Below are 23,088 nucleotides of genomic sequence, written 5' to 3'. Positions count from 1 at the left end.
AACAATTGACCTAAATAATAATTTTTTTAATAATAATATATCTTAATATACATTCAAAAAAAAAGAAATATATAATTTTTTTTTTTTTTTTTTTTTTCCAAGCAACTCCATTTTAATTTTTTTTTTTTTTTATTTATTTTTTAATTTTTTTTTTTTTTTATTTTTTTTTTTTTATTTTTTTTTTTTTTTTTAATTAAATTTTTTGCTGTTCACAAAATTTTTTTTTTTTTAATTTTTTCATTTTTTATTTTTTTATTTTTTTTTTTTTATTTCATCACAAATACATATTAAACATACAAAATGTCACACGAACATGTTAACTTTCCAGTATATGGACAAGTAGATTACTTTAAACAACAACAACCACAACAACCACAATATAATCCACATTTAGGTGGAAAACAAAAAACATTGTAAATTTTAAAAAAAAAAAAAAAAAAAAAAAAAAAATCACACATAATCATCAAATAAACTGATAAATAAAATAAAAAAAAAAAATAACCAATAAAAACAAACACTTATTAATTTATCTATTTAAATAATTATAATGAATCATTTTATTTAGAGACCCAATTGTTACAGGTACATCAGTTATTGCAATTAAATATGATAAAGGTGTTGTAATGGGTTCAGATATGTTATTATCATATGGTTCATTAGCAAGATTTAATAGCACTGAAAGAATGAAGAAATTTGGTGGCTATACTATTGTTGGTGCAAGTGGTGAATATAGTGATTTTCAATCAATTACAAATACTCTTAATGATTTAGTGTATGTAATAATTTTATATAAAATCTATATTGAATAATAATAATAATAATAATAATAATAATAATAATAATAATAATAATAATAATAATAATAATAATAATAATAATAATAACACTTTATTATATTATTAATTATATGATTTACTAATTTACATTTTCATTTTTTTATTTTATTTTATTTTGAAATAATATAGTACTGATGATCATTGTATGGATGATGGTTCAAAATTAAGTTCAGAAGAAATCTGGAATTATTTAGCTCGTGTTTTATACAATCAAAGAAATAGAGGTAATCCACTCTGGAATACTTTAGTTGTTATGGGTTATCAAGGTGGTAAAAGGTAAAAATTTTAATTTTTAATTTTTTATTTTTTTTAAAATTATTATTATTATTATATTTATATTTATATTAATATAATGTAAAATTTTAAATACATTTTTATTTTTTTTTATTTTAGCTTTTTAGGTAAAGTTGATTTAGTTGGAACTTGTTACAAAGATGATATTATTACAACTGGTTATGGTTCACATATTGCATTACCATTATTAAGAAAAGCAAGAGATGAAAATCCAAATATGAATTTAGAACAAGCTAAACAATTAATTCAAGATTGTTTAAGAGTACTTTTTTACAGAGATGCTAGATCTTCTAAAAAGATTCAAATCTCTGTCGCTGGTGAAGAAGGTATTGAAATTTCTGGTCCAATTGAATTAGATACTTTCCATTGGAATAGTGGTGAAGCTGCTGTTAAAAATTTTAGTCAAGTTTAAAATTTTTTTTTTATTATTTTTCATCATATAATTATAAAATGTAACCTCAATTAATCAAAACATAAAACCACAAGTAATAATAATAATAATAAAAAAAAAAACAAAAACAAAAAAAAAATTAAATAAAAAAAAAATATAATAATATATTGTAGATAAAAGTTTAAAAAATTTATTACAATTAGTTTGTAGTAGTTGTAGTAGTTGTAGCAGTGGTTTGTATTTTATTAAAATTTAATCTAATATAATCTCTTGATAATAAATCTGCTTGTCTAATTGATTCAGGTACTCTGTATGGTGAAGTTAATTTAACAACCTTTAAAGCTGTCTCTAATGAAATTCGGTGTCCCACTGAAACATAAATTGGATTCTTACAGTTACTATTACTTAATATTGCTGAACCCCAAATTCTACCACTTTCACCTTTTAATGGAACTTCTATATTTATATCTTCTCTTATATTATTATTATTGTTTTTAATTTTATTATTTTTATTATTTTTATTATTATTGGGTGAGGGTGTTGTTGTTACATCAGTGGTAGTTGTTGTTGATAAATATTTTAATCTTTCAGATTCAACTTTTGATTTTATTTCTTTTGTTGATAAACCATCAACATGAAAGAAAGTTTTACCAACACCGATTGTTGGAATATCAATTAAAACACCTAAATGAGAAGCTAAACCGAATCCACGTGGATGTAGAATACCATTACCATCAATCATTATAATTTGAGGTAATAAATGGTTATAGGTTATTGATTGTTTTAATTTATTAATTAATTTAATTAAATGAGGAGTTTCTCTAAATGCTAAAAATCCTGGAATATATAATTCACTTAATTTAACAAATTCAATATCTTTATAAACTATTTTCAATGATGGATATTCTATTACAATTAATGATGCACATGCATCAATATCATTATCTTTTACAAAACTAATATCAACACCACCAATATATTTCAATGTTGTATTCATTTTATTTTCATCATCAATTTTAAAATTAAAATCATCTTTTTCAATTAAACTTTTCTTTAATTCATTTTGAATTCTAAAAAAAAAAAAAAATAAATAAATAAAAAATATAAAAAAGAAAAAAAATGTTAGAAATTAAATTATTACTTTATTAAAAAAAAAAAAAAAAAAAAAGTTTACTTTACTCTATCCATTTATCTTGTTGTTCAATTTCTTCTTTTGTTAATTGTTTAGGTTGAGAGTTAGTTGTTGTTGTTGTGGTTATTGGTTGTTGTTCTGACATTTTTTATGTAATAAATTGTCTCAAAATTAAAAATAAAAATAAAAATCTCACTAATTTCCCTTTGGATATTTTTTATTTAATTGGAGAAAAAAAAAATATTTTCATTTTTTTTTTTTTTTTTTTTTTTTTTGAATGAATCATTCTGTTTTTTTAATTTAATTTTTTTTAATTGTTTTTTATTTTAAGAAAAACGAGTAGGGAATAAAATATATAAAACATTATTGAATATTTTAATCAACTGAAATAAAAAAAATAAAAAATTAAAAAAAATAAAAAATTATTCCTATTATTTGAAAAAAGAAAATTTATTTTTATCTTTTTGTTTATTTTAATTTGTTTTTAAAGTTAATTTATATTGATATGTAAATTTACTACCCATAAAAACAAAACCACCATTATATAATTTAACAGTACTTGAACTAGTGGGAATTGAATCATTGCTTTTACAATCTTCATAATAAAAAGTACCACTACTACCACTAACAACTTTATATTCAATATGAAGATTTTCACCAGAATTAAAAACACAAACATTATTTGGATCACTGAAAAATGTTGAACCAGTTCCTTTTGAAAATGTATTATTATATGAACTTATAACTTTATCATTTTGTAATAATTCTGCTAATAAGATAACAACTTGTGAACCATTATCAAGAGTTTGTGAAATTGGTGGTAAATTGCATTTTTGACCAAACATTTGAGAATTTGATAAATTACATAATGAAAGTAATGATAATAAAACAATGATTAAAGTAAATGAATATTTCATTTTTTTTTTTTTTTTTTTTTTATTATTAAAAAGATTGATTCTATTTTATTTTACAATTAAAAATAATAAAAAAAAAAAAATTGATTAAATAGGTTTTCAAAAAAAAAATAAAAAAAAAAGTAAAATTAAAAAAAAAACATATATATCTCAGTTTAAGAATAAAAAAGTATCAATTTTTATTTTTATTTTTTTTTATTATTGGAAAAAGAAAAATAAAAGATAATTTAGTATAAAATATTTCAAACAAATAGTTTTTTTTAACAATTTAATTATATTAAATTATTTTTATTTTTTTTAATTTTTCTTTAATCTTTTTTTTTTTTTTTTGTGCATTCACATGAATAACCAATTTAATTATATTAAATTATTTTTTATTTTTTTATTTTAAGTTTACCCACACTGTTTTAACTCAATCACAAAACTCAGATTTAATAATGTAATTAATTTTTAAGTTTACCCACACCCAAAATATTTTTTTTTTTTTTTTTTCATTTTTTTTTTTTTTGTTTGATGGTAGTAACATTCAAATTATAAACCCAAAAAAAAAAAAAAAATAAAAAAAAAAATATTCATTTTTTTTTTTTTATTTTTCATTTTTTTTTTTTTTTTTTTTTTTTTTTTATAAAATAACAATTTAAATTTAATTTTTAATATGAATTTAGTATAGATAAATAAAACACACAAAAATACACATCAATATTATTATTTTTATATATATATTTTTTTAATTTTTGTTTTGAAATTAATAGAAAAAAAAAAAAAAAAAAAAAAAAAAAAAAAATAAAAATGAATTTTAATTTTGAACAAATTTTAGAATATAATTTTGATTTTAAAAAGTTACATAAAAATAAATTAAAAAATAATAATCTTTCAGAAAATGAAGACGACTATGCAACTACTGTTATAGAATGTTTAATTCATTTATGTGAAGTTATACCAACCAATAAAATGTTAACCTATTCAATGGATTATTTAAAAATAGATGATTTAAATCATACAGAGAAGGGATTATTATTATTATTATTATTATTATTATTATTATTATTATTATTATTATTATTATTATTATTATTATTATTATTATTATTATTATTATTATTATTATTATTATTTATTTAATCTCTAAATTATTAATATCAATTATGGATTAATATATAGTGAAATTTTAATGAATGATTTAAAAGATTATATAGATATTATAAAAGATCCAAAAAAGTTCAAAAATTGTGGTAATCTTATAGTTTTAATTTTTAATAGTTATAGTGGTGCAAATAAATTTATAAGTTGTTTTTATGAATTTATGAATGAAAGATTTATTGAAACATTAGTTTTAGAATTTTATGATTTAATGACAACTGATAATAGTAAAGTTACAACCGGAATATTTGATCAATTCTTTTCACTTATTAAAAAATCTGATATTATTTATAAATCATTTTATGAATGGGATTCAAATATTCTAGAAAACAGGTTTATCTTTAAAAATAATAATAATAATATTGATGGTGATGATGATGATGGTAATGAAGATGATTATTTTGGACGTTTCTCAATTTTATCAATATTAGAGGATGACAATTCACATATAATTTCAAATTATTTCAAATTTACAAATTATGAAAGATTAGAAGATCTTTGGATTATGATTTGTCATTATCAAGCAACTGATATAGCAAAAGCTCTTTTTAACTTATATTATGACAGTAAAGAAGATTGTATTAGTGTATTTGCAAGTGATGATAATAATAATAAAATTTCAATATCAATATTAAGAATTTTAGAAATTACTTCTATTGAATTTTCATTGCCCGTTTTAACTGTTATTGTGGAAAATACTCCAAATTTTTTAAATTCAATACCAACAAAAACTAGTATGCTTGGTATGAAATTTAAATTACATAATAATAATAATAATAATAATAATAATAATAATAATAATAATAATAATAATAATAATAATAATAATAATAATAATAATAATAATAATAATAATAATAATAATAATAATAATATTAATAAAAATAATAATGATAATGGTAATGGTAAAGCCGAAAACATATATAGACTTAGTGGTGATTGTAAAGAAAAAGAAAAGTATGATAATAATTATTCAAGAGAAACAGAAATACCATTTAAAGTATTTGATACCAAATTTTTAATAACTACAATGGAATGTTCAGACTATATTCGATTTTTTACCTCAAGTTCAATCATTTTTAATACTGAAGTTAATCAAACTTGTTATGATGATCTTAAATTAATTCAAAAGAGATTAGGTTTTTTAATTTATAGTAATTCAAATAAATTTACCTATCCTTTTGATTTTTGGAATAATAATAATAATAATAATAATAATAATAATAATAATAATAATAATAATAATAATAATAATAATAATAATAATAATAATAATAATAATAATAATAATAATAATAATAATAATAATAATAATAAAAATGATGATGATGAATTAGAGAAATTGGTTGAATATAGAAAAGGTTCATTAATATCATTGGTATTTAGCTTTGCTGGTTATAGATTTTTTTCTTCATATATTATTGAAAATTTAACGGGTACAAATATTGGTAATCCAAATTATGTATTTGATATTTCAGAGTTAATGACAGATTTTGAAATAATTAGAGGCCTTCTTTTATCAAAATATTTTAGTATATTGTTTAAAAGTCGTAAATTTACAGTTCCAACATTAACTAGATCAACATTAATTCCAATATTAATATTTGCATTTATTTCAAATATTTCATATGATATGAATTGCAACATTGCTAATGTATACCTAAATTATTTATTATTAAATAGAGAACTTTATAAAGGTTCAATTAGCATATCTCAATTTGGTTGTATTGTAAATTATTTAAAATGTCAGAATGAAATTGAAAAACAGTATTCAGGATGTCTAAAGTTATTAGAGGGTTTATATAATCATAAAAAAGAAAAATCACCAAATGAACCATATAGAATAGATTTACTTTTTGGTGTGATAAATGATCGTTTGAAAGCTCCAATTTTTATAAATAAAGATAAGTACGAGTCATTGTATTTCGTTTATCAAGAAGATTATCAGAATCCTTCTGATCCTTTTCGTGTTTTACCAACCAGATCCGTAGATTTGTCTAAAATAAGTGAAGGAATATCAAGAATGAAAAATGATGATTTTTTAAATGAATTGGAAAAAGAAGAAAAACAAAAAAAATTAAAAACAAAACAAAAAAAGAAAATTAAGAAATTAGAAAATGAAAAAAAACAAAAAGTTCTTCAACAAGATAAACAACAAGAAAAAGAAAAAAAACAAAATTATCAACAACCACAAGATCTACAACAACATAATCTAAAAATACAAACTCAACAACAACAACAACAACAACAACAACAACAACAACAACAACAACAACAACAACAACAACAACAACAACAACAACAACAACAACAACAACAACAACAACAATCTCAACAACAACAACAACAACAACAATCACCACAACAACAATCACAACAACAATCACAACAATCACAACAAAAATCACAACAACAATCACAACAAAAATCACAACAACAATCACCACCACAACAACAACAACAACAATCACAACAACCACAACAACAATCACAACAACAATCACAACAAAAACAAAAACATCAAAAACAGCAACAACAGCAAAAACAAGAAAAACAACAGCAAAAACAAGAAAAACAACAGCAAAAACAAGAAAAACCACAACAAAAACAACAACTAGAAAACCAAATTAAAAATTTAAAAATAGAAATTAAAAAAGAAGAAGAAAATAATAAAGAAATTAAAAATAAAAAAGAAGAAGTAGAAAAAGAAAAAGAAGAAAATAATAAAGAAATTAAAAGTAAAAGTGAATTTATAATAGTTGAAGATGAAGATTTTGTATCAATTGGTAAATTTAAATTTAATAGAAATGAATCAAATATATTAGGTAGAGGTTCAAATGGTACATTAGTATTTAAAGGTATATGGAGTGATAAAATACCAGTTGCAATTAAACAAATGCAAAAAGCATTCAATCCACTAATAAATAAAGAAGTTGAAGCATTAATAACATTAACAAATAAAAATTGTTCAAATATGATTAGATATATTGATAAAGAAGAGGATAAACACTTTGTTTATTTAGGTTTAACATTATGTGATGTATCATTACAATATTTAGTTGAAAATGGTAAATTAAATGAATTCATAAATTCATCAGGTAAATCATTAAATGAACTTGCAAAAGATATTATTAATGGTGTTCAATTCCTTCATTCACATGATATAGTTCATAATGATTTAAATCCACGTAATATTTTAACATTATCAACTAATAAAAATAATAATAATAATAATAAAAGTAATAATAAAATTAAAAGTAATAATAATTCAAATAATAATTCAAATAATAATTCAAATAATTCATTCATTATATCAGATCTTGGATTAAGTAAAATGGAAGTTGAATCATCATATTCATTTACAACAAATGTACCAACAGGTCAAGGTGGTTATCATCCAGTTGAAGTATTACAAAGTAAAAGAATGACAAAATCAGTTGATATATTTTCATTGGGTTGTATTTTATTTTATTTATTTACAAATGGTCAACATCCATTTGGTAATGATAAATTATTTAGAATTTATAATATAATGTTAAATAAAGTTAATTTAGAATTATTGGGTCATAATTTATTAGCTTGTGATTTAATTAAATCAATGATATCAAATGATGAATCTAAAAGACCAACAATTGAAAATGTTTTAAATCATCCATTATTTTGGAATGTAGAAAAGAAAATACAATTCATTGATGCAGCTTTAAACATTTGTAAAGAATCAAATAATAGTGGTGGTGGTGGTGGTGGTAATAAATTTAATAAATCTTTAAATTATTTATTTGTGATTTCATTATCAAGTGATTATATTGAACCAAAATCAGAACCATTTTTAAAACAAACATGGGATAAATTAATTGATATTAATAATCTATCAATTGGTTCAACAAGTCAATATCAATATGATCAAATTAAAGATTTAATTAGATTTATTAGAAATACAATTGTACATCATAAAGATATTAAAAGATTAATTCAACAACAACAGCAACAACAAAAACAACCAACAATTGAACTACAATTCATTAATAATATTTTAACAAATCAAGATTCAATTTTATTTTATTTTGAATCAAAAATTCCAAATTTAATTTATCATTTGTATAAACAATTAAAAGAATATTCATCATCATTTGATTATTTAATTAAATTTTATAATTAAGAAAAAAAAAAAAAAAAAAAAAAAAAAAATAATAATAATAATAAACAATTATTTGTATAATATGTTTTCATATTTATTTAAGTTTCATTAAAAAAAGATAATAGTAATACTAATAATAAATAAATTTTAAAGCCATTTATTACTTTTTTTTTTTTTTTTTTTAAATAAACTTAAAGAAATAACATATAAATTTGGCTACGTACCCAACCTCTTTATGATTTTTCTTGGTAAATTAGAAGGTTGGCTTCTTTTTATAGTTGAATTGTCCCGAATTCTTTAAATACTTTCCTTTCCTTTCCTTTCCTTTTTTTTTTTAATTAAATATAAAATTTAATTAAACAATTAAATTATATCTAAATATATATTTGATTAGTGATACTAAGGATTACTATTATTTTAATATATATTTAAATTTTAATATAATTTAAATAATGTGCGCTGAATATTTATCTTTATTATATTTTATTCGAAGGAATAACAAAAACCATTTTTTTTTATTTATATTGAGTTTTGAAATTTCATTTGATTTTTGTTCGAATAAAAGTAAATTTTTTATTTAAAATTAATTTGTTATTGTAATCCTGAACAAATAGAAAAAAAAAATTATAATTTTTTTTTTTTGAATTTTTCTTAATATTGTAACTGCTAATAAAATTTACATTTTCACCAAGCCTTAGTAGCTCAGTTGGTACGAGCGTGAGACTGAAGATCTTAAGGTCGCTGGTTCGATCCCGGCCTGAGGCAAATTTTTACACACAAAAATCCTTTGATCGCAAGTTCGATCTCTGCTTTAATTTTTTTTTTTTTTTTTGATATAAATAAACTATTGTAGTATACAATTAGTACTTTATTTATTTATTTTAGGTTTTTTAGTTTTTGTGAATTTAAAATGGTATGTTATTTTAGATTAGGTAATTAATAATTAATTGGTGGTGTAATTGTTGGAATTGGTTTCAGCATTGGTTTGTGTTTATGCTCCATTCTTTTTTAAATTTTTTGATGGTTTCGGGCCATTGGGTTTCTTTTTGAGTTTTTGTGAGGTTGTTTTTAATTGAGTATTGGTTAAAGTTTGATAATGTTCTGGAATATTCCAATCTTATTAGCTTGTGCCATTTTGATTTTAATATATCATAATCTAGTGTTGTGTTGTTTATTTGGTTGTTCCAATTGTCAATTGATTGAGTTATATTGATGTCAAATAATGATTTGCATAACCATATCCATATTTGGTGAATAACTAATGAGATTATGTTCCAATATGCATGTGTTCTGACTAGATCAAGATTTGTGTTTATATAATTCCAGTTGAACCTGTATTTTTTATATTGTGCGTTTTCTGCAAAATGAAAATTAATATTGATAGTTGGATCTGGTTTAAATGCTTTGTTGTTTGTTTGTGGTTTATAAATGAGTGTGTATAATTTTGTTGTTTGGTTTTTTGTTAGTGACCAGTTTTTGTTTCCATTGCAATTTTTATATATAAAATATTTTAATTTGTCGTGGTTTATGAAGTTGATTGTGTGCTGACAATTGAAAAACAAATGACCATAGGGATCATTATTCATTTCATTGTTGCAAATGGAGCAAACTTTGTTGTGTAGATGATTAATCGGAAGACATCTAGCATGGAATCTTTGCATTGTATCACGGCCTTTTGGATCTTTTAATTTTTGAATTTTGACAAATAGTTGGTCGTATGTGTATTTCCATAATAGTTATATTGATTGTTGGTGCGAAGTAAGAAGTAGATCTGAATATTTCTTTCCTATATAGTCTTTTGATTTACATTGGTGATTGTTGAGTATTGTCGAGTAGATTTCTTTGAGTGTTGGTGGTAGTGAAATATTATTTGTGGTTAATGTTTGAGTGGTTTGGTTTTTTATTAATATTGGTTGTAGGGTTTGAATTTTATCTTTTAGATATCTAATTTGAGTTGCATAGTTTTCCCATTCTTTTTTGATTTTTATAAGGAATGGAGAAGAGATTGACTTGTTGATGATTTGATCCATCCAACTTATCATGTATATTGAATTGTTTGCAGATTTATGCATTTGTAAAAATATGTTGTATATCCAAATCTTTTGAGCAGCTTGTCGTAATTGTATATTCCACATACCCCAACCACCTTCTTTTAATAGTTTTAATGATCTATCATAACACATCAAAGGTATTTTTGCACGTGAATGGATGGTTGATGTGTTGTTTTCAATGGAATTGGTATTGAGAGTTGGTGATTCAGAATTTGCGGGAGAATTCATAAACCATGAGATTAATTTATTAATTTGAATTTCTTCATCTTTTGTAAATTCTTCAAGGTATGATAAATATGTTATTGGTGATAGTGAGTAAGTGTTTATGATGGTTGTTTTTGTTTTTAATGTTGTGCCACTAGTTTTCCATAGTACTAATGATTTGATCAGTGTTTTCATTGTTTCTGGTAATTTCCTATGTAAACCATTATGATTAAAGAAATAGCCAAGAACTCTTTCTGATTGATCTTTTTTGGTTATTGGTATTCTTTTTGATTGTGGAATGTTGTTTATTAAGTGTTTATCAGTGATTTTGTGGGGGTTGATTTCTATTATTGCACTTTTGTCAAAATTTAATGATGATGATGTTGAAGCGCAGAAATTATCGAAATGTTTGATTGATTGTTGTTGTTGTTCGTAGTTGATGTTGTATGTTGTAGAGTCTTCTGCAAATTGGGTAAATTTGATTTTAATTTGTGGATTGGGTGAAATTGGTAATCCAATTATTGTATTGTCTGCATTTATTGTTCTTGCTAATATTTCAATTACAATTACAAATAAAGTGGCTGAGATTGGGTCACCTTGTTTTACACAACTTTTAATATCGAATTTTCTAGTCGTTTTACCATTAATTGAAATTTTTGCTTGTGAGTCAGATAAAAGCTTGTGGATTATATTTATTAATTTTATTGGTATACCAATATGAATTAATGTTCTTTTAATACTATCGTGAGAATCAAATGCTTTAAAGAAGTCAAATAGTGTGATGTTACCAGGGAGGTTTTTAGATTTGAGGTAGTTGATTAATTCATTGATGTTGATGATGTTGTCTATGATAAATCTGTAGGGTACGAAACCAGTTTGGTTGATGTTGACGATGAAGGGAAGTATTCTCAGAAGGTAATTTTTGCATCTTTTGATCTTTGTTTAGTATTGCTGATAGATACTTATAGGTATTTCTCCTTTATTTGTTTGTGTGGTTTTGATGTAATTTGTTTTTGTTACATATAATATTGTATTCAGCGATGCATTGTTTTTCAAGATGTTTAAATTTTGCTGCTTTTTCTAATAGTATTTGTTTTGCACGTTGAGTTTGTTTGTCTTTGTTATATTGATAGTTTTTTAGAGTTTTAATAATTTTTGATTTTACTTTTGACCAATTTGTAAATTGATTGATTGATGTGTTATTGTGATTAGTTATTAAATGATTGATAATATTGATTGCTTCATGGTCATTTGCAGTACCAGGTGATAATATCCATCTTTTCTTATGTTTATTTATTTGAAAAGGTGAAGAAATTGTTGTTGATACTGGATTATGATCTGATAATGAAGATGGAATTTGGTGGACTTGTGTATAAATTTTCAGGGTCTATTCTATTGTAATGAGTATATATTCTATCTAATCTGTTGCCATGTGTATGAGTTGGAGTGTTTTTAAATTCACCTTGATCAATTAGATGGTGTTGGTATGTGTAGGATTGGATAATATCGTCTAATAGTGAATTGTCGTTGTGGATACAGTTGAAATCGCCTGCGATAATAGATACATGTTGGGATTGGTTTGGTATTGGGTTTGTTGAGTGGTTGTGGAGAAGTGTTTGTAGTGAAGTTGTTATGAATTCTTTTTGATGGTATCATTTGATGCTGGTGCATAAATTCCAAGAATACCAATTGGTAATTGATTTGGAAATATAACGTCTGCTAAAATAGCTCTACCATCAATTGTTGATATGTGTTTGAGTTTGAGTGTGTTTGGGTTATGCTTTAATGTTTTTGTCTTAGTAAACAAAGGAAAACAATTAATATTATAAGAATGCTGTAAAGGTCAATCAGAACTAACTTTATTTTTTTTTAGTTTTTACAATTTTCGACCGAGAAGTTTCGAATGAAAACTCTAAATTATATAAAACTAAATAAATTATTATTTTAATTATTATTGTTTAATTGTAATCATTACTGTAACAACTGGTGGTCGGTATCATCAGTGTTAATTTTTCCTAATGATTTCTTTATTGTGTTGGTTATTGCTGCTGAAGTTATTGGTGTTGTAATGTTGGGTGATGATGGTGGTGTCGTATGATTATTCAATTGTTGTTGAGATTGTTGATTTATTAATTGAATGTGTTGTTGAAGAAGTTGATTTTGTTTATCTATTACCTGCTGCTGTTCCCTTATCTGACGTTGCTGTTCATTGAATGTTGATACCTGTGGTTGTTGCTGTTGTTCCTCATTATCCTGTTGTTGCAATTCATCATTATCAATATCTTCGTTATTATTAGTTGACATTCTCTTAAAATAAATTATTTAATAAAATTTAATTATTTATTTATTCTATTATTAAAGTAAAATGATTAATTATTTAAGAAATAAATGTACACAAAATTAATTAATGACCGTAGCCCTATCGTGTTTTTATTGTTTGTATATATTTACTACTGAGGTTGAATTGGAAACCTAGTTTCCTTTTATAGTCCTTAGATTTGAGCGAACTCAAATCTATTAACTACTCCAACCTCGGCCGATAGGGTTAGATCCAATTTAAACTACAATATTATATTATTTTAATTTAATTATTATTTTATATGGTGATTTTGTGTGTGGCATTTTTAATATCTGGTATCTAATATCTGTTATGAAAACTTTTGTGAAATTCAAATTAATTTAATTTTTTTTTTTTTTTTTTTTTTTTTTTTTTTTTTTTTTTGAAAATTAAATTTAATTTTAAAATTAAATTACAACGGGAGAAAACCCCTTTAAACAAAACAATAAAATAAATTATTATTATTTTCTGAATTGTATGTGTCATAACAAAATGTTGAAACAAAACTATATTCTAAATTATTATTATTTATTTTTGAATTATTGTTTAGTTGTGTTTAGTGAGTTTATTATATAAAATGAAACAATTTATTAAAATGAATTAAGTTAGTAATAATTAATATTGAATTATCAATTCAATATTAATAGTTATTTTTTAAATGTTCTGTTTAGAACATTTCATAAAATTAAATAAATATTAGTATTAACAAGATATTTTTTTGAGATCTTGTTACAATTACTATTAATTTTATTAAAAACTTATTAATATTAACAATGTAATTTAATAATTAAATTTTGTTTATATTTTTTTTTTTATTAAACTTTGTTTATATTTTTTTTTTTTTTTTTACTTGGGCTGGTTGTTGATTCTAACAAGCAATGTCGCCAAATGTAATAGCCTACTTTGGTTATAATCTACAGAGATGACCATTATATCAAAAGGGAATATTCGATCCTTTTTCTATAGAATGACCTTATCTAATTCTGACTTTATCACATCTCCTAATTATGCCAATAGCTATTGAATACAAAATGTAAAGCTGCAGTGAATATAACTAATTTTAATTTATTTATTTATATGGTATTTATTTAGTTTAATTTAATTTTTAGTTTTATTTATTTATTTATTTATTTATACAATTTTTAATTTATTTTAATAGAATTTTAAATAAAATTTAATTTTGTACTGAAATTTTTGTAATATTATTTAGATATTAATTTTAGATTTTTATAATTATGTTAATCGGTTTTTGTAATATGTAAATTGATAATTGAGTTTTTATGAATACAGAGTTTGAATAAATATCAAACTGTAAATTATTAATTTAGTGATTTTGAAAGAAGAGATTTGATTAATATTTGTAAATTGTTGAAATTTAATAATTATTTCTTTTGAATATTAAATTAAATAATTATTTTTTTTTTGAATTGGATAACGCAATTTTGAATGTATTATTACTTTTGATTAAAACATCTTTTTTGTCCAAATTTTTTTCTAAATCTTTTTTTATATTTTTTTTTTTTTTTTTTTTTTTTCATTTATAGAGAGTACTGAGTGAATTATTGTATTTTTTGAGATGTTTGGGAAGTGCTATTGCGTGAAGAGGTGAGTTCCATTGTCTGTTAAATTGTAATAACTTTAGAGATTAATGAGTCTAATTTATTTTGTTCTTCTGGCCATTGCTTTGATTTGATTCTTAATGTTTTGTTTATAACCGCTTGTGTCCTATCCCATGCAACTCTTTGTGTTTTAATTAGTTCACGTATGACTTGTTGTCTATGAATTACTATTTCTATTTCATCGTGGATGAGTTTGTTTCTTTTGTGCCAAATTTTTTCGAATATAATAGCTATTAAATTGGATATTAGTGCAATTTGTAGATGGTTTAAAATCTTAACATTCCAGGTGTGTCCACACTTGGTTAATGTGTAGTTGAAGATTTCTTGTGTGTTTTTGATGTGGGCTTTGCAGTTGAAGAATATATGTTCTGAAGTCTCATCTTCCCCATACTGTTGGCATGGCATGTTGTATATTTTTGGTAGTGCTTTCTGTGTGTATCTCCATAATAGGTCTCTACCTTCCATGTTTATTATTTTTTTAATTTCTTTAAATGGAAGGTGTTTGCTATTCATTTTGATCATTATTTCTTTTTGGCCAGGAGTTAATTTTGGATGGTGTTCATATAAATAAAATAATTAAATTTTCTTGTTTAATCAAATATTTCCATATAATTCCTCATTGGTGTAGTCGGTAACACTCTAGTCTTTCACACTGGTACCTCGGGTTCGATTCCCGAATGGGGAGTTTTTTTTACTAAAATTGATATTTTTACGAAGTTCGGTTAAAACCGAAATACACCGCTTTTAGGTAAAAAAAAAAAAACGGTTAAAACCGAAAATATACACCGCTTTTAGGTAAAAAAAAAAAGTTAAAACCGAAAATATAAAAATAAAAATAAACAGTTTTTCGTTTTTACAATTTTCATAACAATAATAAACTCTTTATTTGTTGTAATTATTATCTCTTTCTTAACATATATTTTATTTATATATTTATATTGCATAACTTATAAATTCAACATTTTGTAAGGTTTTTCGCAAGTTACTAAACTTCAATTTGATTTATATATATTTATCTATAAATTTAACAATTTGATTTAATTTTAAAGATTAATAATTTAAATATTCATTTTTCAACAAAACAAATTCAAATTGTGGAATTTTCATAAACCATTGTTTTGAAAAAAAAAAAAAAAAAAAAAAAATGGTTTGGGAGATATTATTAAAAAATGTTGCGATATGGCGATGAAAATGTTTTTATGACATTGAGAATAATAAGAATTTTATAAAAAAAAAAAAAAAAAAAAAAAAAAAAAAAATCAAAATTAACAATTTTTTAAATGACCACAAAATGATAACCGACAATATTAACAATAATAGTAATAATAATAATAAAATTATAAAATTACCATTATATATTCAAAAATATATAATTAAAATATTATGTAAACATATTGATAGAAATAATAAATTAATTGATTTCATTAAAATTGAAGATATTGATTATAGAGATAATGAAAAGTTAATTAAAGAATTAATGATTTCATTGGCATTAGTGAATCATGATTGGTTTAAAACATTATCAAATAATTTAACAGTTTCAATTGATTTTAATTATAATTTAGATTTTGAAAAAAATTTTAATAATAATAATAATAATAATAATACTACCACCGAAATAATGACAACAAAAATAAAAACATCAGAATCAAAAGATTTTATTGAAAGAATTGGAAAATTTTCAATTATAAAAAAAGAAAATGTAAAAACATTAAAATTACATTTTGATCATACAGATGAATTATTTTATTATAAAAATAAAAAAGATGGTATTAAAGTTTGTTTTGATTTTAATTTAGCAAATAAAGGTATTGAAAAATTAGTTAATTATCAACAACAACTACAACAACAACAACAACAACAACAACAACAAAATAATAAAGAAAATATAATATTTAAAAAATTTATAGTTAGAAACATTAATTTAAAAAATAGTCAAATTTTAGATATTATAAATTCTCTTTATCAAAGTAATAGTACAATGATTAATTTAAAATTATATAAAATTAATTTTAAAAGATTTCAAACCGTTGAATCAATTGAAGAATTTGGAAAAAGAGTTCAAAAAGTATTATCAATTTCTACTGAATATTGTCCATCAAAAGAAGTTTTATTTAAATCATTAGATATTTGGTCAAAAAATTTAGATTTTTTAGTTATTAATGGTGAGAGTGATATTGATGGTATACCAATAATTAAATTATTATCTTATTCAATTAAACAACAACAACAACAACAACAACAACAACAACAACAACAAAAACAACAACAACAACAAAAAGAAAAAGAAAAAGAAAAAGAAAAAGAAGAAGAAAAAAAAGAAGATAATTTAAAATATTATTTATCAAATTTATCACATTTTGAAAATTTATATTCAACATTTTCATTGGGTGATTTAAATTCATTATTTAAAACATTTAGAAATTTAAAATTATTTTCAATTAATTTTTGTTATGATAATTTAATTTATTTATTATCAAATAATGTTGAAAGAAGAGAATTGGGTTTAGGATGTAGTTGTGATAGTTTTTTAGATGGTAGTGGTGGTAGTTTAGGTTTATTAGTAGAGAATAAAACTTTTTCAAATAACTGGCAAGTTTTTAAACAATTATTTAAAGAGAACAAAACAATGAAAAAAGTTACATTTAATCATTGGTGCCGAGTTAGAGGTGGAATTTTAAAATTCCCAAAAAATAAAAAAACTCCAACTTCATTTAATAAAGAGATTGGTTCATTAATTTCATCAAATAAATCAATTTCAACATTTTTAATGTGGAGTTCAACAACTACTCAAGTGATTGAAGAAATACTCTTGAGTGGTAATAAAACGATTACACATTTTGAAACAGGTGCAATTAATAGTACTTGTGATTTTGATAAATATTTATTGGATTTAAATCGTTTAATTAATGAATATCAACATATTAAAAGTTTTGATTTCATTAAAAATACTTATATTTTTTCAAAAAATTCTTATCAAAATGAAAAATTAAAAGTTTTTAAAAGAGAAATTAAATTAAATCAAAATTAAATAAATAATAATTAAAAAATAAATAAATAAAAAAAAAAGTAATAATAATAATAAAAATAATTAGTTTTCAAAATTTTAAAAATAATAAAAAATCCAATTCCCATAAAAGTATTATTTCTAATTGATAACGTTGTGAAATTTCAAAACAATTAAACTTTAAAAATTTAATTAAATTTTGGATTATTTATTTTGTTTTTGTTTTTTTTTTTTTTTTTGTTTTTTGTTTTTGGTTTTTTATTTTTTTGTTTTTTCTTTTTTCTTTTTTGTTTAATTATTTATTTTATTTTATTTTATTTTGTTTATGTTTTTGTTTATATTTGTTTTTATTTGTTTTTATTTGTTTTATTTGTTTTATTTTGATTTTGTTTGGGATTTTGTTTGGGATCATCCAACACAATCAGAAACACTGATTTCATAAAAATATAGTTCTTTAAACTTTGATTTTTTAATTTTAGTTTTATACCAACCAACCCATAATATTAATTAATATTAGTAAAACTAATTATTTTTATTATTATTATAATTATTAGAATAAAAAGTATTTTAATTATTTACCTTGATTGAAAATTAAATAATTCCCATATTTTATTCTGTGTTTAATGATTTATAAAAAAGTTTTTTTTTTAAAAATTTAATTAAGAAATATATTATTTAGTGAAACAGCTGTTTAATATACAATCTACCTTTCAACAATGCCCGAGAATGAAAAGATATATCTTAAAAAAGAATAAAATCCTTTGATTCTCTGGCAATTGGATTAGTACCGATTCATACTAAATAAACTAATAACCAAACAAATATTTATTAAAAAAATAAAAAAATCCACATATACATAAAACAACCTATTTCTAAAAAAAGTTATTTAAAAAAATTAATTATTGTTTGTTTGGTTGGTTTTTTTTTTTTTTTTTTTTTTTTTTTTTTTTTTTTTTTTTTTTTTAATAATAATAATTACCTCTTTAATTTTGTCAAAGAATAAATTATATAAAAAATTATTTAAATAATTTTTTTTTTTTTTTAATAACAATTTTATTGTTTTTTTAAGTATATTTTTTTTTTTTTTTTTTTTTTTATATAATTATAAGTTATAAGTTATAACTTTGTCTTTTTTGAATGAAATAAAAAAAAAAAAAAATTACTTTTTATACTAAAAATAAAATAGAATTTTTCTATTAAAAGACTACACCGATTTGGAGAAACCAAAAAAAGTAAAAAATTTCTGATCTGATTGCATAAAAAAAAAAAAAAAAAAAAAATAATTTTAATTTTTTTTTCCCGATTAGACAAGTCCCCTAAAAAAAATCACTTTTAATTATTTCCAAAATAAAAATTAATTTAAAAAATAGTGATAAAAATTATATTTTATTTTATTTTTATTTTTTTTTTTAATTTATTTTAATCTGATTGTATGAAAAAAAAAAAGTTATAAAATAAAAGAGAAATTAAAAAATAATTTCACCCTAAAAACAGCATGCTGAAAATAATATGGTAATTTTGTGACAAATATTTGATGATATCATTTTGTGTATTTTTTTTTTTTTTTGAGTACTCTATTTATCTATACTAAATTCATATTAAAAAATAGATAAAATTAAATCAGTTATTATTGATAAAAAAAATTTCAAAAAAAAAAAAAATAATTTTGAAAGTATTGAAAATGAATGATAATTTTTTAAAAAATAAAAAAAAAAAAATTCAAAAAACAGAATGATTACATTCATTTTTTTTTAATTTTATATCATTTTGTGTATTTTTGAGTGCTCTATTTATCTATACTTAATTTATATAAATTATTAATAAATTTAAATTATTGTTTGAAAAAAAAAAAAAAAATGAAAAATAAAATTTATTTAAATAAATTTTAATTAAAAATTTTTTTTTTTTTTTTTTTGGTGTCTGGTTTGAATGTTACCAATATTTTTTTTTTTTTTTTTTTTTTAGATTGTTTTTATTAATAATAACCGATTAAATTTTATTGTTATGGTTGGATTATTAATAATAATAAAAAAACCTTTTCTTTTTTTTTTTTTTTTTTTTTTTTTTTTTTTTTTTTTTTTTTTTGAAAAAATAAATATCTTCTTTATCAAAAAAAAAAAAAGTAAATCTCATATCATGGAATATTTTTTTTTTTTTTGAAATTTTTAGCCTTTTTCAAAGATGGTTTTAACTGTTTTTTTATTAAAATTTTTTTTATTTTTTTTTTATTTTTTTTTTTTTTTTTTTTTTGAACCAAATTAATTACTAGAATCCTTAAAAATTTTTTTTTTTTTTTTTTTTTTTTTTTTTTTTTTTTTTTTAATTTATTTTATACCAAAAAAAAAAAAAAAAACCAAAAACTGGTATTATATATTTACACAACACAACACACTCACTCACAAATATTATAATGATGATGATAACTGATAATAATAATAATAATAGTAATAATAATAATAATAATAATAATAATAATAATAATAATAATAATAATAATAATAGTAAATTACCATTATATATTCAAAAATATATTATAAAAATATTATGTAAACATATTGATAGAAATAATAAATTAATTGATTCAATAAGATATATGGATATTGATTATAGAGATAATGAAAAATTAATTAAAGAATTAATGTTATCATTAGCATTGGTAAATCATGATTGGTTTAAAACATTATCAAATAATTTAACAGTTTCAGTTGATTTTAATTATAATTTAAATTTATTTAAAAATTATTTTGATAATCAAACAAATATTAATAATTATTTAAATGGTTTTAATTTTAATAATTTTATGAATTCAAATTTTAATAATAATAATAATAATAATAATAATAATAATAATAATAATAATAATAATAATAATAATAATAATAATAATAATAATAATAATAATAATAATAATAATAATAATAGTAATAATTATAATAATAATTTAAATAGTTTAAATAATATAAATAATTTAAATAATCAAAATTTTCAAAATTATCAAATAAATTCAAATAATTTAAATAATTTAAATAATTCAAATAATAATTATAATAATGAATTTTTATCATTTTTTGATTATTCAAATCCAATTGAAGATATTTTAAAGAATAATTCAAATATTGAATTTATTGAAAATATTGGAAAATTTACAATTATAAAAAAAGAGAATGTAAAAACTTTAAAATTACATTTTGATCATCAAAATGAATTATTTTATTTTTTTAAAAAAGATGCTGGTTATGAATTAAAATTTGGATTTAATACAGTTAATCAAGGTTTAAAATTATTATTAAATAATAATAATAATAGTAATAGTAATAATAATAATAATAATAATTATAATAATAATAATAATTATAATTATAATAATAATAATAATAATAATTATAATAATAATAATTATAATAATAATAATTATCAACAACAACAACAACAACAACAAGAACAACAACTACTACAACAACAACAACAACAACAACAACAACAACAACAACAACAACAACAACAACAACAACAACCACAACAACAACCACAACAACAACCACAACAACAACCACAACAACAACACCAACAACAACAACAACAACAACAATTATCAAATTTTAAAACATTTATATTTAGAAATATTAATTGTACTGGTGAAATTTTAAATCATTTAAATTTATTTTATCCTTGTATTGGTACGAGAAAAAATTTAAAAATTTTTAAAATTGCATTTGGATCTTCAACTAGCATTAATTTAATTGAAGAACTGGGCAAAAGAATAAAAAAAACATTTTCAATCTCTACTGATTTTTGTCCATCTCAAGTTGTTTTATTTAAAGCTTTAGATATTTGGTCAAAAAAATTAGATTCTATAGTTATAAATGGTCAAAATCAAATTGAAGGTATTTCAATTTTAAAATTATTATCAAAACCAATTCAACAACAACAACAACAAAATTATCAAAAATTAAATAATAATAAAAATAATAATAATTCAAATTCAAATAATAATTTAAATTTAAAAAATAAATTTAATTATTATTTATCAAATATTTCATATTTTGAAATTTTAAATTCAATATTTTCATTAAAAGATTTAAATTGTTTATTAAAAACTTTAAAAAATATTCATCATTTTTCAATTAGATTTTGTTATGACAATTTAATTTATTTATTATCAAATGAACAAGAAAGAATTCAATTTAATATTTCAATTTGTTCTTGTTCAAGTTTAATAGATTCTGAAAATTTCCATAATAATAATAATAATAATAATTTAGAATTAATTATTGAAAATTTTAAATTAAATTGGAAAATTTTTAAACAATTATTTAATGAAAATAAAACAATGAAAAAAGTTGTATTTAATCATTGGTGTAGATTTAGAGGTGGAATTTTAAAATTTCCAAAAGATAAACAAACTCCAAATACCTATAACAAGGAAATCGGTTCATTATTTAGTGCGAATGGTTCAATTAAAAATTTTTTAATGTGGAGTTCAACAACTACTCAAGTGATTGAAGAAATACTCTCAAGTGGTAATAAAACTATAACTTGTTTTGAAACAAGTGCAATCGACAATACTTGTAATTTCGATAAATATTTATTGGATTTAAATCGTTTAATTAATCAATATCAACATATTGAAAGATTTGATTTCATTAAAAATACTTATATTTATGCTAAAAATTCTTATGAAAATGAAAAATTAAAATCTTTTAAAAAATAAAATAAATAAAATTATACAATAAATGTAATAATTAATGAAAAAAAAAAAAAAAAAAAAAAAAAAAAAAAAAAAAAAAAGTTAATTTGTTGTTTGGTTTTATATTTTTACTTAAAGTATAAATTTAAAATATATTATATATTAAATATTTAATTTAATTTTTATTATTAATATTTTCTTTTTTTTTTATATTTAATATGATATATTTATATATAAATTTATTTTTATTATTAATGTAAACTATATAATATATATATTAACATTGGTTTAGAGGTAATCCATCTTCAATTGAGATTGATTATGGAAAAAGGTTAAT

General features: G+C 20.2%; 9 protein-coding genes and 2 non-coding genes across 11 annotated transcripts; 6 read left to right on the top strand and 5 right to left on the bottom strand.

The window, feature by feature from the left end:
* Positions 1-300: 300 nt before the first annotated feature.
* On the top strand, positions 301-1,542 carry psmB4-2 (proteasome subunit beta type 4; the record flags this gene model as incomplete). The annotated part of the gene is made up of 4 exons (XM_639479.1): positions 301-413; positions 566-772; positions 966-1,112; positions 1,230-1,542. 4 exons carry the CDS (start codon positions 301-303, stop codon positions 1,540-1,542), a joined length of 780 nt encoding a protein of 259 aa, XP_644571.1.
* Positions 1,543-1,720: 178 nt separating this feature from the next.
* DDB_G0273907 (endonuclease V) lies at positions 1,721-2,798 on the bottom strand (the record flags this gene model as incomplete). Its single annotated transcript, XM_639478.1, has 2 exons — positions 1,721-2,591; positions 2,701-2,798. 2 exons carry the CDS (start codon positions 2,796-2,798, stop codon positions 1,721-1,723), a joined length of 969 nt encoding a protein of 322 aa, XP_644570.1.
* Positions 2,799-3,126: 328 nt separating this feature from the next.
* Positions 3,127-3,570, bottom strand: DDB_G0273905 (hypothetical protein; the record flags this gene model as incomplete). Its single annotated transcript, XM_639477.1, has 1 exon — positions 3,127-3,570. One exon carries the CDS (start codon positions 3,568-3,570, stop codon positions 3,127-3,129), a length of 444 nt encoding a protein of 147 aa, XP_644569.1.
* Positions 3,571-4,356: 786 nt separating this feature from the next.
* On the top strand, positions 4,357-8,866 carry irlF-2 (IRE family protein kinase; the record flags this gene model as incomplete). The annotated part of the gene is made up of 2 exons (XM_639476.1): positions 4,357-4,520; positions 4,828-8,866. The coding sequence occupies 2 exons, from the start codon at positions 4,357-4,359 to the stop codon at positions 8,864-8,866; spliced, it is 4,203 nt and encodes a 1,400-aa protein (XP_644568.1).
* Positions 8,867-9,536: 670 nt separating this feature from the next.
* On the top strand, positions 9,537-9,610 carry tRNA-Phe-GAA-8. Its single transcript has one exon. It is a non-coding gene; the product is annotated as a tRNA-Phe (tRNA).
* Positions 9,611-9,819: 209 nt separating this feature from the next.
* Positions 9,820-12,756, bottom strand: DDB_G0273901 (hypothetical protein; the record flags this gene model as incomplete). The annotated part of the gene is made up of 5 exons (XM_639475.1): positions 9,820-10,526; positions 10,653-11,945; positions 12,063-12,171; positions 12,266-12,438; positions 12,666-12,756. The coding sequence occupies 5 exons, from the start codon at positions 12,754-12,756 to the stop codon at positions 9,820-9,822; spliced, it is 2,373 nt and encodes a 790-aa protein (XP_644567.1).
* A 315-nt stretch (positions 12,757-13,071) lies between these two features.
* On the bottom strand, positions 13,072-13,404 carry DDB_G0273899 (hypothetical protein; the record flags this gene model as incomplete). Its single annotated transcript, XM_639474.1, has 1 exon — positions 13,072-13,404. The coding sequence occupies one exon, from the start codon at positions 13,402-13,404 to the stop codon at positions 13,072-13,074; it is 333 nt and encodes a 110-aa protein (XP_644566.1).
* Positions 13,405-14,657: 1,253 nt separating this feature from the next.
* DDB_G0273897 (hypothetical protein) lies at positions 14,658-15,522 on the bottom strand (the record flags this gene model as incomplete). The annotated part of the gene is made up of 2 exons (XM_639473.1): positions 14,658-14,747; positions 15,076-15,522. The coding sequence occupies 2 exons, from the start codon at positions 15,520-15,522 to the stop codon at positions 14,658-14,660; spliced, it is 537 nt and encodes a 178-aa protein (XP_644565.1).
* Positions 15,523-15,670: 148 nt separating this feature from the next.
* tRNA-Glu-UUC-10 lies at positions 15,671-15,742 on the top strand. Its single transcript has one exon. It is a non-coding gene; the product is annotated as a tRNA-Glu (tRNA).
* A 606-nt stretch (positions 15,743-16,348) lies between these two features.
* Positions 16,349-18,088, top strand: DDB_G0273895 (hypothetical protein; the record flags this gene model as incomplete). The annotated part of the gene is made up of 1 exon (XM_639472.1): positions 16,349-18,088. One exon carries the CDS (start codon positions 16,349-16,351, stop codon positions 18,086-18,088), a length of 1,740 nt encoding a protein of 579 aa, XP_644564.1.
* A 2,386-nt stretch (positions 18,089-20,474) lies between these two features.
* Positions 20,475-22,775, top strand: DDB_G0273893 (hypothetical protein; the record flags this gene model as incomplete). The annotated part of the gene is made up of 1 exon (XM_639471.1): positions 20,475-22,775. One exon carries the CDS (start codon positions 20,475-20,477, stop codon positions 22,773-22,775), a length of 2,301 nt encoding a protein of 766 aa, XP_644563.1.
* Between the last annotated feature and the right edge of the window lie 313 nt (positions 22,776-23,088).

This window comes from Dictyostelium discoideum (assembly GCF_000004695.1).
Source record: "Dictyostelium discoideum AX4 chromosome 2 chromosome, whole genome shotgun sequence".
Classification (NCBI taxonomy): domain Eukaryota; phylum Evosea; class Eumycetozoa; order Dictyosteliales; family Dictyosteliaceae; genus Dictyostelium; species Dictyostelium discoideum.
The sequence above is the reverse complement of the archived record's forward strand: the minus strand, read 5'-3'. Positions and strand labels throughout refer to the sequence as shown.